The 17,481-nt window shown below is 35.8% G+C and overlaps 1 protein-coding gene across 3 annotated transcripts in view; it reads right to left on the bottom strand.

The window, feature by feature from the left end:
* lpcat1 (lysophosphatidylcholine acyltransferase 1) overlaps positions 1 to 17,481 on the bottom strand; it is a 42,791-nt gene that overhangs the window by 15,324 nt on the left and 9,986 nt on the right. For all 3 annotated transcript variants that reach the window (XM_087294471.1, XM_087294470.1, NM_001044341.2), the window contains 4 exon segments: positions 9,545 to 9,684; positions 5,349 to 5,563; positions 3,096 to 3,208; positions 2,890 to 2,950 (listed from right to left, as the gene is read on the bottom strand). In XM_087294471.1, coding sequence (XP_087150597.1) covers positions 2,890 to 2,950; positions 3,096 to 3,208; positions 5,349 to 5,563; positions 9,545 to 9,675 — 520 coding nt within the window. In that variant the 5' untranslated portion in view covers positions 9,676 to 9,684.

Raw genomic sequence — 17,481 nt, 5'->3', positions numbered from 1 at the left:
CTCCATGCGCTGCTAAAGAATGTGGCTGTTTACAGGAATTTGATGAATAAATATAAATTTGTAGCTAAATTGTTAACGGTGCCAAACAGCATATAATTAATGCTAGCAACTATGCATGTAATAGATCAATTTTAACAAATAAAAATACTTGCAGGTTGTGGCTCACAATCCACAGCTTGTTCTATTGGTTGGAGCTGCTCGTTCTTTGAGGAGTTTTTAGCCAAATGCAGCACTGAACTGGGAGAGATTCTGGAAGCTGTCCTGTCAAATGCTAGCTATATATATTTTTTATAATTCTCTGGAACATAATTAAAACTAAACTGTAAGCACTTCTCTCTGTGTCCTCTGGAAGTCCAAATACAGAAACAGAACAAGCTCTGTGGAAATTGCAGCATTCGGACAGCATTTTAGCTTTTTTTGCTATAACATTACAGCGCCTCTGGCCACGCTCCTTCACTGCGCGGGGTGTATGCGTGTGGTGAACACGCGTAACCTGAAGCATTTGTAATCTCACTAGCTTGGATGTATTTTTTTGTAGTCCCCAAACTTCATCTGCTGTAGGCTTTGCTAAGCTAACTCTATAAAAGCCAATGTCTTCCTTTGCCTTGAACTTTAAGCATATCACATTCAGAGATGTTGTTTATGTTCACACATTACACATCAACTAAAGTTTAAAATATGATATCGTAGTGTACTACTCCGTTAAATTGACTACACTAATCACACAGATTTGAACCAACATCCGGTGAATAGCAATTTAAAAAGTTTAAGTAGAAATACATTTAAATTTGGGTTTTGTTGTCTTCCCTCACAGACATTTCATTATTTTTTTAATTTTCTTTTTAGTTCTTCTGTTGTCAGTTTTCAAGATCACATTGTGACATTTTTGGCTTTCTGCTAAACATCTCATTTTGACTCAAAAGGAGCGCCTATTGTTCTCCTCCTACAGATCAACTGTGATCTAGTTTTTCCACATTTTGAGTTCCAGTTCCAGTCAGATCTCATCACTTCTGTAAACGTGCAGAGAGACGAGAGATGCCCTTCAGCTTACAAACAGCTCCTTATTACATGCTGTTAATAGAAACAAACCAACTCTCCACTGAGACCGAACTCACTCACCTTTGCCAAACTCAATGCAGCTCTTCAACAGAGAAGGTCAACCAAACCAAAACATACAAACAACAAACTACACTGCAAAAGTATCCACTCATTATGCCTAAAATCATCAAGTCTTAAATGAGATGCATTGCGTATGAATTCTAAAATTCAAGTCAATACTCAATGTAGAATTCGCACACTGTTTATAACTTAACCTCAAGAAACACAATATTCACCCTCAATTTGCACTCTTTTGTAGTTCATTAATCAATATAATGACGATGGAAGCATATATCGTATAATTGTAATATAATGACATATGCCAACAACATATTAACATTACTAAACATGTTCGGAAAGCACCAGAACTTTCTAAACACATTCACATCTGTTATTTGTGTTGGGAGGGCTGTCTGGCAGCACACAGTCCCAGCTGATGTTGTTTGGTACAGTGAGAGCTCCAGAATTAAAGGTTGTGGAGAGAAAAGTGAGATAGCCAGACTATAGCAAGCATGGGACAGAGAGAGGAGGGGTGAGGATTAGGGGAACAGAGCCAGTACAATGACTGACAGAGGACAGGGGGATTTGAGCAGAAAAGACCATCAGAGCTAACAGCAGACACAGGAAGAGGAAGCCAAACATCCAGATCTCTCAGCGCTCTGAACCAAGATGAGCTGCAGATTAGAGAGGGTACAAACAGACACCAAACACCAAAGCGCACACATCGTACCCTGACTGAAGAATCTCTAAAGGGGTCATGACTTTTTTTATAAAAATTGCTATTGATAAAATATGATAAAAAAAAAAAACTTCTCATACTTGCCAAGATATTTCCGTGCATTGTAACAAATTTTTACTTATAGTGTATGTTCATATTAGTTAAGGCCACTTAATATTAAGTGGGACCAAATAAAATAAAACAACATGTAAAGCCATTCATGTTTACAAACACAACATTGACCGTTTAGAGGTCATTTCTGGTAAATGTTGTCACATACATCATATACGTGTATTCTGAAACTTATTTGTGAGCAGCACTTTACTGGTTAAAAAGATGGAAAATCATTATATGTGTTAACAGTGCGTTTTTTTATTTGACTGTAAAGTTGTTATAATAATTATACATTTATTGATTGATATTTCTGTGTGACGGGGGCTATTTATTACACACCCTGATGTTGAGACTTTTGTTTATCCTTGAAAGACAACTGAAAATACTTCATATTATCTCTGAGAGACTTGAGTCCCTCCATTGACAAACTATACCACTTAGATTAATCAGAAAGGTGATGGAAAAAAATTATTAAATTGGTCTAGGTGATTCAAATAACATGTTATGAATCATTAGAAGACACATGAACTATAACGGAGTTACCATTACCTTTCTGGACTTATAAAAAGAGTTATTTATGCAAGCAGTCAATCACGAGGCAGAAACATCTCAGATTTCATTATAAATCTCATCAAATTGGCCAAATGAAAGACTTACAGGTCTGGAACAACATTAGGATGACAATTTAAAGACGACATTTTCAGTATTGGGTGAATTTTACCGTTAAAAGTTAATGAAATAGCATATGTCATATGATTTAAAGCTCAAATATATTCATATCTCATATGTCAAAAAATAAATCAATGACATTTTGATATGCCATGGCTTTTTTAACAATTCTTTAAAAGAGATGCAAAAAACAAACTTCCACAAACATTCTGAAAAATTTTTGATCATGGCAAGTGTGTTTAGTCAGCAGATATTAGAGGCGGGTACAGACAGCGAGAGTGTACACATACCAGGCTTAAATGCGATGAGACAGGATCTATTGGTGCATGTGCCCTCCGGGAATATCATGATCTGAAAAAGCCACAGTCAGAGGGGAAATACCTCAGCGGTGCTCTCTAGTGCACTCACTCAAACAAAATGGAATAGAAATGTGCTTTGGTGCTTAAAATGAATGAAAGTGCATACTATCACAAGTCTATGTGTGTTTATTTGGTACCTGAGGCCATTCGCCATTAGATGACGCTCTACGTTTGATCTCCTCGACGGTCTTCCTCCGGGAGTCCTGATCCGAGCGGGACACAAACACTGGCCGAATGAATTTGATAAGAGCTGAAAGTGGAGAAAAAGGGAAGTTTGAGATAAGAATAGCTCAAAAGGAGAGTTTAATCTTTTGATAGCCAAATCCAATTCTAAATGCTGAGATTGTAAATAGAGAATTTTCTGTAACAATGATGAATAGGGCCACCGCACAAAAAAATGCAAATCGATTTCCTTCACATTCAAATTTAAAACAAATCTCCTCTTGATTCAGTTTAGAAACACAAAAATAGAAAAAAAATCTTAGCAGATCATAAATTGTAGTCATTGTAGTTAAAGTGTAGTCACAGTGAGGGGTAAAATTGGGGGTCAGTAAGTTATTATTATTAGAAATTAGTATATTTGTTCAGGAAGGACGTGTTAAATTGAAAAAGTGACAATACAAACTTGTATTTTTGCATTAAAAAAAATCTATAAATGAATAAAATACACTCACTGGCCACTTTTTTAGGTACACCTTACTAGTACCAGGTTGGACCCCCTTTTGTCTTCAGAACTGCATTAATCCTTCGTGACAGATTCAACAAGGTGCTGGAAATACTCCCCAAGATTTTACTCCATATTGACATGATAACATCACACAGTTTCTGTAGATTTGTAGGCTGCACATCCATGATGTGAATCTCCTGTTGCACCACATTCCAAAGGTGCTCTATTGAATTAACATCTGGTGACTGTGGAGGCCATTTCAGTACAATAAACTCATTGTCATGTTCAAGAAACCAGTCTGAGATGATACACGCTTTATGACATGGCACGTTAATCTGCTGGAAGTAGCCATCAGAAGATGGATACACTGTGGTCATAAAGGGATAGACATGGTCAGCGACAATACTCAGGTAGGCTATGGTGTTGAAACAATGCTCAATTGATACTAATAAGCCCACAGTGTGCCAAGAAAATACCTGCCACAACATTATACCACCACCACCAGCCTGAACCATTGATACAAGGTAGGATAGATCCATGCTTTTGTTGTTGATGGCAAATTCTGACCCTACCATCTGAATGTTGCATCAGAAATTGAGATTCATCAGATCAGGCAACATTTTCCAATCTTCTAGCCTGTGCCAATCGTAAGCTCAGTTTCCTATTCTTAGCTGACAGGATAACAACCCGGTGTGGTATTCTGCTGCTGTAGCCCTTCCACCTTAAGGTTGGATGTGTTATGCATTCAGAGATGCTCTTCTGCAAACCTTGTTTGTAACAAGTGTTTATTTGAGTTACTGTTGCATTTCTATCAGCTCGAACCAGTCTGGTCATTCTCCTCCGACCTATGCCATCAACAAGGCATTTGCACTCACAGAACTGCCACTTACTCAATATTTTCTCATTTTTGGACCATACTCTTCATAAATCCTTGAGATGGTTGTGCATGAAAATCCCAGTAGATCAGCAGTTTCTGAAATACTCAGACCAGCCCATCTGGCACCAACAACCATGCCACGTTCAAAGTCACTTAAATCACCTTTCTTCCCTATTCTGATGCTCAGTTAGAACATGCCTAAATGCATTGAGTTGCTCCCATGTGATTGGCTGATTAAAATTGGACAGTTGTACCTAATAAAGTGAGCCGGTGAGTGTATATGCATTAATTTATTTTTCATTCATTTTTAAATTATTTTTCTTTTTTTTTATTTAATTCATTTCAATAAAAGAAAAAAAGAATGAAAATACATTTAAATAAAAACAAACACACAAATTGTTTCCAAAATAATCACAGTTCTTACAACATTTTTAATTATTAAAAAATCTGGGACCGCTACATGTTCAAAGAAATATTAAGCACAACAAATTCTTTTAACAATAATAATAAGTTATTTTTTTATTTGTTTTTTATAGCATGAATCCTCATAATAGAATTATCTATGAGGAACTGTGTAACATTTTAGAAGAGAATGACGGCTGCTTAAAAAAAATACCTTTGCCATCAGATGAATGATTAATTTATTTTTAATTAAAGAAATGGCGAGGTTAAAATAGAGTCTAGTAAAAACTTATTAAAATTCCTTTTAAAAAAAAATACACTTTTGTATGATTGAAAAGGCCTTAACATAAAGGAGGGCATTATTTAACTACATTTCAATTAATCAGATGGAAAGAAGAATAGTTCTATGTTTGCATATTTCTATTTATACAATTCAAAACTCACTTCCCCAGACTGGAATGTCTTTACTCTCTGCCTTCATCACTATAGAGGCCATGGTCATGGTGACAGGGATGGCATCAAAGTAGGAAGAGTGAGGTGCCATCGTGAGGATAGGTGCTTCACTGGGCAGAGCCGGCCGACCCTTCACACGGACCCAATGAAACCCTCCGGAAAACCACATGGCCCTCATGATGGCCTTCAGGGCCAGATCCACCAGCCTGAAGAGGGAGAAATGGACATGGAGAAATGGAAAGTTAATAAGAAACAAATCCTTCTATCTGACACTCTATGACATAGGTCTCAAACTGCACTCCTGGAGGGCTGCAGTTCTGCAGTTTTGCTCCAAACCTAATTAAACAAAGCTAATACAACTAATCAAGGTGTTCAAGACTACTATGGAGTATGAAGCAGGTGTGATTTGGAGGTGGTTGGAGATAAACTCTGCAGAGCTGCGGCCCTCCAGGAATTGACTTTGAGACCACTGCTCTACGTCAAAGAAATTGCCTTTATATCCAACTGAATGTGGTCCATTTCATTTAGCATTTAAAGTGTACATGAAACTACACTGCAAAGTACTGACTACTCAATACGCAAAGCAGCAAAATGCATACATTCATGACCTGTGCCTCACTGGTGTTGCCAATCAAGCATGTCTGTTTAAACTTTCACTACAAATAAAGACAAAAAAGTGTCCTCTGCACACCTCACAAGAACAAACTTGTGCACAATGGGATATAGAAAGACAAACACACAGTAAGAGAATAGGAAAAGCAAAGTTATCATGTAGTAGGGAAACAGAGATAATGTGAATAGAGTAGGGTGTGTGTGTCTCACATACGTCAGACAGCACTTTTTTATTTTTAGCAAAGTAGCAAGATTTAGCTAGAAGATTCAGCTCAAAATAGTAAATTCAACTCCACAAAATCTGCTAATATTTACACTACGGCTTTGCTCCAAAACTTAGTAAACGATCAATGCTGGCAGCTAAATTCTGAAACAAGCATCTAACTAATGGACCTTCTATGTGTGACTGAACTAAAACATTGCACTTAATGGCCCGTTTCCACTGAGTGGTACATTACTGTTCGGTACGCTTTTGTGGCCGTTTCCACTGTCAAAGGTTACCTAAAAGCAAATCGTACCATACCACTTTTTGGTCACCCTTTGCAGAGTTTCTGCAGGTTTCACAAAGTTTCAAAGACATTTTCAAGACCATTATAAATGAAATTTTAAACATAATAGGAAAAGGGGGTTTGGGGGCTAACAATTCTGACTTCAACTGTACATGAAGTATTTTTTAATAAAAGTTTTGTAAGGAAAACAATTAATCATTATGGTACATAGAGTTAAAAGTTCAATTTCTAAATAAATAGCAGGGCTCAAAAAATGTATAAATCCTGGTAGCCCTTCAGGCAGGCACTCCCGTTAGTTTTTGGTAGACCGAATATAAATTTATGTAGCCCAAATAAAAAATACATATTTTTTTTACATAAAAACAAGCAAAGATAAATAAAAAAGATATAAATGGCATTTGTTTTAGGTTATGAATTCATTTTTAAATAACTAAAATTAAATTATTAAACTTTTAAAGTTTTTATTTAATATATTTTTTAAATAACAATGTTAACTTAACATAATTTTTTGGGTTATTTTTTTGCAGCGTTCCAATATGTTACAGAGTATATATAAAAAATATACTTTGTTGAAGTCATTATTTGAAGCTGACATGTAAGGTAACGGAATTAATCAGGAAGTTCTGTTTATGCTGCTGCTATAGACACAAAGTGATTTAAATATTAAACAAATGAGTATTATATTTAAAACTTAGCTGAGGCTATTCCTGTATCTGAATCTTATATGAACTTCGAGTGAGTGACGAGTGTTTGTGTGATTCAGTGCCATGCATTAAGAACAGAACAAGCAATTAAACTGACAGAAACACGATGTTGCATTATTTGGGAGGGAATATTGTGGCTTTTCTCCTTTATCAACAAGTGGATTTATTGCTGCCATGTCAGCAGCACAGCACATACATAATTATATATTTTGAGAGAATGTAAAAGCATTAAAATATATTTCCCCCAACTAGCCTGCTGGGCAGCATGTAGATAGATTTTGGTAGCCTGACAAAAAAAAAACAATAGCCTCAGGTCATCGGGCTACCGGATTTAGCGAGCACTGAATAGTAAACTTTTTTTATTGAAATGGATTGTTGGTGATTGCATGAGTGTTGACCAGATTGGGTAACTATACGTGAACAAAGGAAAATTAAGACCTTCTTAAAAAAAGGATTTAAGACCTACAACACAATATGTCAGTAGACTTTTTTTAATGACTTAAATATTTTTTTTAGATTTAAGACATTTTAAAACTCAAGACAATTTTCTTGTACATGTCATAAAGCACTCTTAAAATCAAGTAAAAAGAAACATTTGCAAATTGATTCCAGCATTTTAAATGTTAGCATGCTGCATCAAAAGCATGCCAAGTGTCCAAATCCATATGCAGACGATAACCTTTCTCGTCCTTTCACATTCAAATCAGGAATATGGTTCAGTTTTCATGGTAGGATTAAATCTGAATGTGTCAAAATCTATGATAAACAACTTTGGTAATAAAATACCTGCACTCCAAACTGTTGGATGTAGAGGATTATAAGTATTTAGGTGAGCAAGTTTGTCCAAAAAAACTAATGCAATTAATAATAAAGCACATAAAAGATTGTTTTTGTAGAGGAAATTTAACTAAATTAAGGTACATTTTTAAAATTCTCTATAATTAGTTCTTTGCATATACCCTGTCCATTTCTTTTGTTTCTTGCTCACTGTCCACAAACAACAAAAACTGTCTTCAAGGCATTGTTAATATGTGCACAAAAGTTTTAAGCGTTTTCTGTAAAGCCATGCATCCTATTATGGACAGCAAGTGTTGAGAATGGCACATTAGTTGAACTATTATTTTCAGTGGAGGCACCATTAGTGACATTTAAAGTCAGTTAGACGTTTGTTCCTGAAGCAATACAGTTATGTAAAAATGTAGTTAATTTTTAATTCAATAAAGGTGTTGTTTGAGTGTTGGTGTAATTGTGTTGGTTTGTGACTAAATATTTGTGAAGCACCACACAAGTCAGAACATTTTAATCTAAATTTCATTAATAATAAAACAATAATAATTACAGAAGATTTAAAACTGAACCCCAATAAGCACAATCAGAACTGAAAAACTAATTGGGTTTACCATCACAGTTTTCCCTTTAGATCGGTGTATGTAGTTCAAAATAATACATCAGAGTATTTCAAAATGAGACGGTCTCGGCCCATTTAAAAAGAGCTGAGGTGAAAAGGGTATTTTCAACCAATGAAACAATGTAAAATGTGTTAAATTAAATGTGGCCGCGTATTATAGAAGTTATAAAATAATATTATAGGTGACCATACTGATAATTGCGAAATTAAACGTAAGGTACCTCTTCACTTGATTAAATGTTCTTCATGAATTGCCTAGACAATTGTTTTCCATAATTTTTTATTACCACATGACTCTGTTGAACACTTAATTCTGGTTTGTCAGAAATAGTGAATTATCACAGCTCAGATTGATGTCTTGGGTCTAGATATTTTTTTATTTTTTATTTTGCAAGTAGTCATCTAAGAAGTGTGATAATGTACATCTAGCCAGTGGTTTTTGCAGAATAAAACCCTTTAGTCTTATACAACATTCATCCACTTCATGTCAGGCTGCTGATAAGCCTGTCAGGCTCTATTTTGTGAAAACAACTTGGTAGATGCACATTACCCCTTACATGATAAATGCCTGCTAATTGTGTACATTTTGTACTTCAATCTGTTGCCAAATTGTGATATTGTAACACAACATCAGAGGTATAAAAAATACCCTAAAACTAAAAAGGTTATAGAAAATAAAATTTAACACATGAGTTTTGGGCAGTAGCGTTGCTGCAAGTAGTGGCGGTAGAGTTGCTATTTTCTAAATCAAATAGCTATTATTTTTAGCAAGTAGCGCAGTAGGGTCCACACAAGCTAAATTTACTGATCTGTTAGGCCGGTGTCTAGCTGATGAAAGTAAATCCATATGATGGCGAGAATGGCGATTTCTTCTTCTTGCTGTTTTATGGTGGTCGTGTAATGATTGGTTAGTGTAATGATTATTAAATCTAACATTGCTGATCCATTACTCACCACCTCCACCAGGACAGGGGCTCAACTGCATTTTCAGAACGGCCAACAGTAGCCACGAATGCAAAGGGCCAGGCCAACAACATCATGAATGCAGCAAAGAGCAGACGAACAGGGAAAAGCGTCACAGTCATCACAGCTATCTAAAGCAGAAAGACAAAGAGTGTGTTAGAGGTAACCAGAGGTTAAAATCCCAAATAATTTTCACATGAATCCAGAATTTGCTAGTATGGCTTTTAAACAATGTTTTAGGGCTGAAAAAATAAACTGCAAGAGGCACTGAGAGAAGCCAGGAAAACTTTTACAATGAGACTAGCTAGTCCTAGTTAACTGGTTGAAAGACTGATGGGTGGTGTTTGAAATGCTTGAACAAAAGTATCAAGATTTGGATGTATGAGAGATTGAAATCTCTTTAGTTAATAATCAAAATTTTCCTGACACTAAAGAATGACTAACCCTGAGGCTTCTTTTACCAAACACATGTGGGTCAAAGTTAAAATGAGGTTTTAATCATTACAAATTTAGCTTTAAAATGTATTAAAGAATAGGTAAAAACCTGTAGTTACCAGAATAGAAATGTTGTTCCAAATTTGGTTTGTATCTGTAAAGCTGAATGATGCTGGTGCACCCTTATTTCAAATGTTTATTTGATGCCTTTTTCCTTCACAAAAGTTGCTTGTGACATTAAAGTGGACACCCTACTGGCATTCAATATAGTATGCTATGTTTACTATGTTTATAAGTTGACTTCTGTCAATTTAATTTGATGCAGACACCAAAACAGCCTCTTATTTGGGCAATATATGAACAGATGTAATCATAAACCCGATTCTACATTAAACTCACCATGAATAGAAAATATATGTATAGTATATATTTGTCATTACTTTCAAAAGTCCTGTTTTACAATTTAATAAAATGTTATATCTCTAAAACTCTCTAAAATAAGGAGTTTTCACAGTAATGATAAACTTTTTGTAAATACATAAAAAAAAAAATAAAAGGGGAAAGGGGGGTTGGCTGAGAGAAGCCTTTATATCTTATATAAGGCGTCTATGGCATTATATCTCATTTGTGGGCATCAGGGAGCGTCTATGCATATGCAGGAGACTCCTGGAGCTTTTGGGATGTTTGCAATGATATTATTATTATTTTTTTATTGATTTGATTATTATTTTTACTACATATGCATTTACAAACCTACAAAATGATTCAGGTTTTCTGCCCTCTTTGTTTTGGTTGTCAAGTTTTAATATGTGCATTATGCAAAGATATTTACAAAAACAGATGGTTTTATTGGCATTTTAATTTAAAATGCTTAAAAATATACTTACTGGAGTGTTTTGACGTTCAAATTTTGTCCAACTGTAAGAGTTGGGTTTAGTGGTAGAGTAAGGCAATTTAATGAGCAGTTTTACATCATAAAATACTGTACATTATGCTTATTAAGAGTCCTCCCATACCACATACAAGTGTGTGTGTGTGTGTGTGTGTGTGTGTGTGTGTGTGTGTGTGTGTGTGTGTGTGTGTGTGTGTGTGTGTGTGTGTGTGTGTGTGTGTGTGCTTGTGTTAGGCCTGCATGATTATGACAATACTCAAAATTGCCAATTATTCAATTTAAACTGTAATTGGGATTATTACATACACAATAATAACAATGTACATTTATTGATGCCTTAAATTGCTTACCATAATATTATATACATAACAATAGGTAATAAAAAGCTATTATTTTTCTCGTTGCCACAAATCTCAGTTACATCAGTTTAGTTTCTTGAAATAAAAAAGGAAAAATAAGCATGTTACGATTTAATAAAGGTGTCTGGAGAGCAAAAACAACATTTTGGAAAATTATATTATGACTGTGGAAAATAGATGAAAATGGACAAACAATCTTAATGTTTAATTCATGTATTCCTCTATAAGGAAATATGATAAAGCCAGCAAAAAAAGAATTTATGAGCTTTGTACAGTGCATTTGAAAATAAATAGATACAATCACAGAAATATAACCAAACCAAAAGTTTCACGGGGAAAAAGGAACTAGAGTGGCGCCAAAACAAACAAAACCAACAGCCACAAACTAGAAGACAAGATCACTTCTAAACTTATTTAAGAAAATAAAAATTTGAAAAAGAAATTGAAATCTTTACCGTATTCAATGCCAATAAAGTACGTGTCCTCAAATTATAAACAAAAATATAAAAAGTGGCGCTCACCCACTTACCTAATGTTTCTGAACACTCAGATATCTATGGGCAAAATGTACCAAATGAATATCCATGAAACTGAATAATATAATCAAGTTTAACACTGGATAGTGTGTGTGTGTACAGAAGATTTATAAATAACCCATCATACTATTGGTCATTTAACTTGACAATGATTCTACACTTTTAAATGAGGCCAGTTGGTTCTGCACAGTTCAAAATAACTGGAAATTTAATTATGCACTGCAAGAATTAGCCACATATGGTAAGTAATTTATGACATTACTACTGTATATAAGGAGAGCCATTATCTTAGAGTATAATGACATCACATGGCATGCTTCTATAGACAACTCAGAGAAACAAGATCACATAAGAGCGACATAAGAGAGAGCAGGAAATGAAGAAGAGAACAATGTCAACTGATTTCAGATACCTAATTTTTCTCTCTTGAGGAGCAGAAAAACAGCGTGCTCATCTGATAGTTTTGAAAGCATTGAAGTGCTACACTTTTCTTCTGCTAAACATGCGAATGATTCAAACTCCATTCATTGCATTTCAAACATTTCAGTCTAATTAGATTTTACTTCAGTTTAGCAGATATTTTTCAATTGTACACTAGTCTACTGATGTGGTTAACCACGGGAAGAGAATGATCAGGTCTGCATCAGCGTTTCTCTAATGACCCCATGACCACAAATATCTCAAGTTCCCATCAATGGTTTACATCTACGGTCCTCAGCAGCTCACACTGCTAAACTGAGGCTTGTGCTTAAAGGGTGTTCTGTTGAAATTCATGTACAGTAGTAAATGGGGGAAAAAATAGCTATGGGCAATTTTTGTAAATTATAAAGAACTGGTAAGTAACATGTTAAATTAACCATAAAGTGTTTTTTTTTTTTTCGTTTTGTAAAAAATATTATAGTAGTATTTTCTTGCTTATATATAAATACAGTGGGGGAAATAAGTAATCAACATGTCCCCATAAAGGTGCTGTTGCCTTGAAATTTTCACCAGATGTTACTAGCAACCAAAGAAATATAACAAATCTAATTAGTTTACAAATTAAGTTATGTGTAATAAAATGAAATGACACAGAAAAAAGTATTGAACACACAAAGAAAGGGAAGTGTAGAAAGGCAGTGAAAGCCCAGACAGCAGCTGCAATCTCTCAGAAGTTATTTAGCAACCCTCTACCCTTCATCATTGTAAATTAATATTAGCTGCTTCAGTCCAACATCTACATTGCCAGGATGATGAAGATGAAACAAGGCTGAACATTTCAGCAATACAATGATCTAAAACAAAGCCAGGGAACCTCTCAAATGGTTTTAGAAAAAAAAAAAAGACAAGAAAAAAAAAAGAAAAAGCTGTAGAATGACCTAGCCAATCACCTGACTCGAATCCAATGAAAATACAAATTAAAGATCAGTTTGAACAGAACCATCAAAACAAAAAATCAAGAGTCAGAACACTATATCTAAAACTATGTCAAAAACACCTATATTGTAATATCTGAGAACCCTCTGATGTTTTATAAAAAACATATTTTGCAATATTGTAAATACTTTAGAAAAATAGCAATCTTCATTTTATAATAAAATTATTCTAATATATAGTCACATGAACATAAGTGACGTTTAACAGAGTAAGGCCATTTTTCCCAGTATTTTCTAACATTTTCTTTTCTTGGAGAAAGTTTTTTTTTTTTTTTTCATTTTACAGAAATTACTGTTATTGTTGAAATAATAAAAAATGCAATAGTCAATTTTATTAGTAGGAGTGTGATCCAACATTGTCCTCATGGTTCGGTAACGATTATCAATTCAGTTGAATTTGTTATGCTTTCCATCCACGATTATATGTTTTTCTTCACAACACAAAAATTCTTGAATTACATTTTTTAAATATAGTATTTGTAATACAATTTTGTCTTTTAATACGAGTAGTCAGATATATGAACTGTAGCTTAAATTTTTTCTGCTCAAATAAAACCCTCTTTTTGGATGTATCAAACATAACTCAATCACAGCAATCACAGAAGACAACATGAGCAATTATAGCAAATTAACTAATGAACATATTATTCCGGTTGCTTTTTGAGTACCGTCGAGCGTCTTCTGACATCCTTATGATTGGTCATTGTGTTCATACGCTCAACAGAAAGGGCTGCAATTGGCTCAAACTTTTTTTTGATTGGCTTTAAAACTGTCAGAACTGTTCACCGATGAGTGATGCGGACACTGAAGAATGTGCGGTAAGCGCCTATATGCGTGTAATAAAGCGCACATTGCGTAGCTATCACAGCTGATTCGTAATAGAAGCCAGGAAGAAAATTCGCTCTACGGTCGTGTCAGGATCCACAGCAGTTAAACAGCACTTTTAAAAAACCAAAGAACTAATAATTTTGTAGCTTCAATTGTTTATATTTGTCACTTAAAATAAGAACAGAGATGTGGATTAAAAGAAGTTAAACTAACTCTTGGTGCAAATGCTACAAAGCTGCAGCTAACCCTTAGATCTGTGAACACATCATACATAATTAATGAGTCGGCTAAGTCAGCAATCCGCATAATTTCTCAAGATGCAATCTTGTTGAACCTTGCAGCTAAAACAATGCAAGAGTGAAACTTCGTTGACTGCAGCTAAAAGCTAATGGAGATTTGCGGTTAGAGTGTCACAAGAACCAACGACAAAGCAGAAACTGGGAATGAGCTCACATTAAGACTAGGAAGGGTTAATGAATATTTAATCTGCCTCAGAGTATGTGCTTCCAATTTCCAAGAAAAATCGACTGTGACTCATTACACCAGTTAGTTGGCCACCGTTCCATGTGTACAGCCTCCGTGTCGCATGCTCAAAAATAACTAATCTGACCGGATTGACACAAGTCGCGTTAAATTTACAGGCTGTTAGCAATAACACATCTGGTTAAGGTTGCAGTGGAGAGATCAGAGCGTCTCTCTGAAAGCGGTGATTAAATGTGGATGGGCTCGCAAGACGGCTCCATTAGGAGGAGATGAACTGTGGGTGGGGATGTGTGGCCTGTTTAGTGTTTATTTATTTATCTGGAGCTGCTGTCAACACCTGCGGTCTGCCCTGGCAGAAAGATTAAACTGATCTAGAGGCTGAAGCGATGGCTCTCTTGGGAAAGGGAGGGGACGGGAGGGGTAGTGCTAGTGTAAAATGTGTTATGAGCAAAAAAACTACATACAGAAGCACTTATTCCCTATTAGATTTTTTTTTTTTTTTTTAATCTCAAGATTTTAAAATCAGGATGATGATGATTAAACCATTTGCTCAGATCAACAATTATAACCTTTTCTCAACCTTCCCCACACTAGCCCACTCTAAAATGTCCCAGAAGTGAGAGATACAGCCTATGGGGTCCCGCTATCAGCCTCCCCCCTCATGTCTAGTCTCCATCTGCTTCATCCTGAGGGAGGATGGAGAGACGGGGTGGGGGATGTGTTGGTTAAGAAGCCCATCTTCAACCTAACCTGCAGCCGAGGCTTTTAGCAGCACCGTAAAAGATCAGCTGGATGCTGCTTGTGTCTTTGAATGGGGTTAAGAGCTACTTGGCGTCACATCGAAGATCACGCAAGAGCCAGACCTCAAGTGTGGAAAGGTGGCTTTTTAAGGGTGCACTCACACTATCCAAACCATGCCCAGGAGCATTTCCTGAGTGCACCAAATCGGGCCCAGGCATGGTTCAGTTGGAAGAGGGGTGCCAGAGCTCGGTTCGGTTGGGTTTTAAGGCAGTAAACTTGTTGTGAGTGCAAAGACGCAACGTCACTTTTGCGCAACGTCAAGGACTGTTTCATATGGATTTATTAATCATTCTTACTTTTGCATAAATGCAAACTGTCTTAAATTATCAAAGATGCAAACCCCTTGCTGCACATCAGCTGCACCTGCAGTAAAATCTAATTTGTGCAGCACAATGACTTTTAGTATAACTTATGAGCATCAACAGTTGTTCGGCAAAAAAATTAACTGCATGTCACTGCATCCCAAACAACTAAAACAATATAACTAAAGAAATCTTTACTGTGTTGAGTGAGAGCACTTCTCTAACCGTTAAACTGAACAGCTGCATCTTTGATGATGCAAGCGTGCTCAGGTTTGGAAGGCAAAATGCAGTGTGCAGTGAGTGCAGGCTGTAAGGGGAGAGGGGACAATCATGCTTCGACACAGTTTAAGGCAACTGTACCAAGTGCGAGTACACTTTAAAAGAGAGTACCCTTAAGCCTGGTTTATACTTCTGCGTCAAGTGACCGGCGTAACCCACGGCGCATGCAATGCGCGTAGCTGTGCATTTATACTTCTGCGCGCTGTCTCTGTTGGTCTGCATTACCACTTCCAAAACGCTAGTTAACAGTGAGGTGCTCCTCTGTGTCGAGTTTCTTCGCTGGTGTTTTGCTTTTCCTGAACAATTCCTAAATGTACAAGTGGCTCACACTCGCTCATTTTGAGGCAGGAACCAGCGGACGTGCAACAACTTTAACTATGAGGTAAACACAAAACAAAATTTTCCATCCAGAGCTCCTTCACGGGACTTCACACTTGTAAACAATCGCTCCATTGGGCTCGCGCCATTCGCGCAGCTCTCGGTCCCGCCCAGACTGGTCAGCGCTACCAAGCCGACCAATCACAGAGTTTGCGCTACGCGTCGTTGCGACGTGTAGTTAAACTTTTTGAGAGGTGCACGTCAGCAACGCCGACGGCGTAGGGCAATGCGTCAACGTCATAGCGTACGCGTGCGTTTGACGCAGAAGTATAAATCAGCCTTTAAAAGGAGAGTTCACCTAAAAGTTGCAGGTAATTTACTCACTTTAGGCGATCTAAGATGTAGGTGATTTACTTTAATAGAGCATTAAAGACTTTTTGCTGAAACCATGGTACTTGATAAATAAAATTCAATTTAATTAAAAAAAAAAATCTGGATTAATAGCCACCATGAGTCATATTTTAAAACTGAACATTATATAGAACATTATTCCCTTTAAATAACCCTCAAATTGCTAGTAGCCATCAACTTGAATTATATGAATAATCAAAGACCGTGGTTTCTGCTAAAGATATTAAGTTCTACAGAAAAAGAAAAAAAAGTTCTGAGCTTGTCAGCAAATTTCTATTTTTGAACAGACTTTCCCTTTAATGACTTGATGTAATCAATTAACTTTTAGTTGTTTACTGTTAGCAAACATCCTAATACTGTTCACACAGCTGGAAGAACCAGATCTGAAAAAGACCAAATAAACCAAGTTGACACACCTTGTGTTAGTGTACAATCTGTGTAATGCAATATGTTATGACTTTCTTTACAGAATTTAACATACTGACACAGAGTAGTAGTATTGAAACTTGTAAACGTTATTATCACATTAGAAAATAGGAATAAACCTCTTCTTTTAATTTAGTGTTTGATGTGCAAATGAACAACATTTGAAACATTTTAACATTATAAAATGTATTTACTGACATTTTATTCAGTTTAACAAATCCCTGCTAAACTAAAGAATTGACTTTAAAAATGTTCCCTAATTTTACATAATTGCTGCATCTAAAAACTCTGCAGCTGATTATCAGGGAATAAATCTGGAGGCAGTGTTTGTGTATGAAGACACAACATAAAACTGATTGCAGACATAACCATTTAATAAATGTACAACAAAATAGAAAGAGTTTTGGTCATAAAGACAATATCTGAAAATAACTATACTAACT

The sequence above is a fragment of the Danio rerio genome, chromosome 19 (assembly GCF_052040795.2).
Source record: "Danio rerio strain M-AB ecotype USA chromosome 19, GRCz13ab, whole genome shotgun sequence".
NCBI classification, from domain to species: Eukaryota; Metazoa; Chordata; class Actinopteri; order Cypriniformes; family Danionidae; genus Danio; species Danio rerio.
This window is presented reverse-complemented; position numbering and strand designations above follow the sequence as displayed.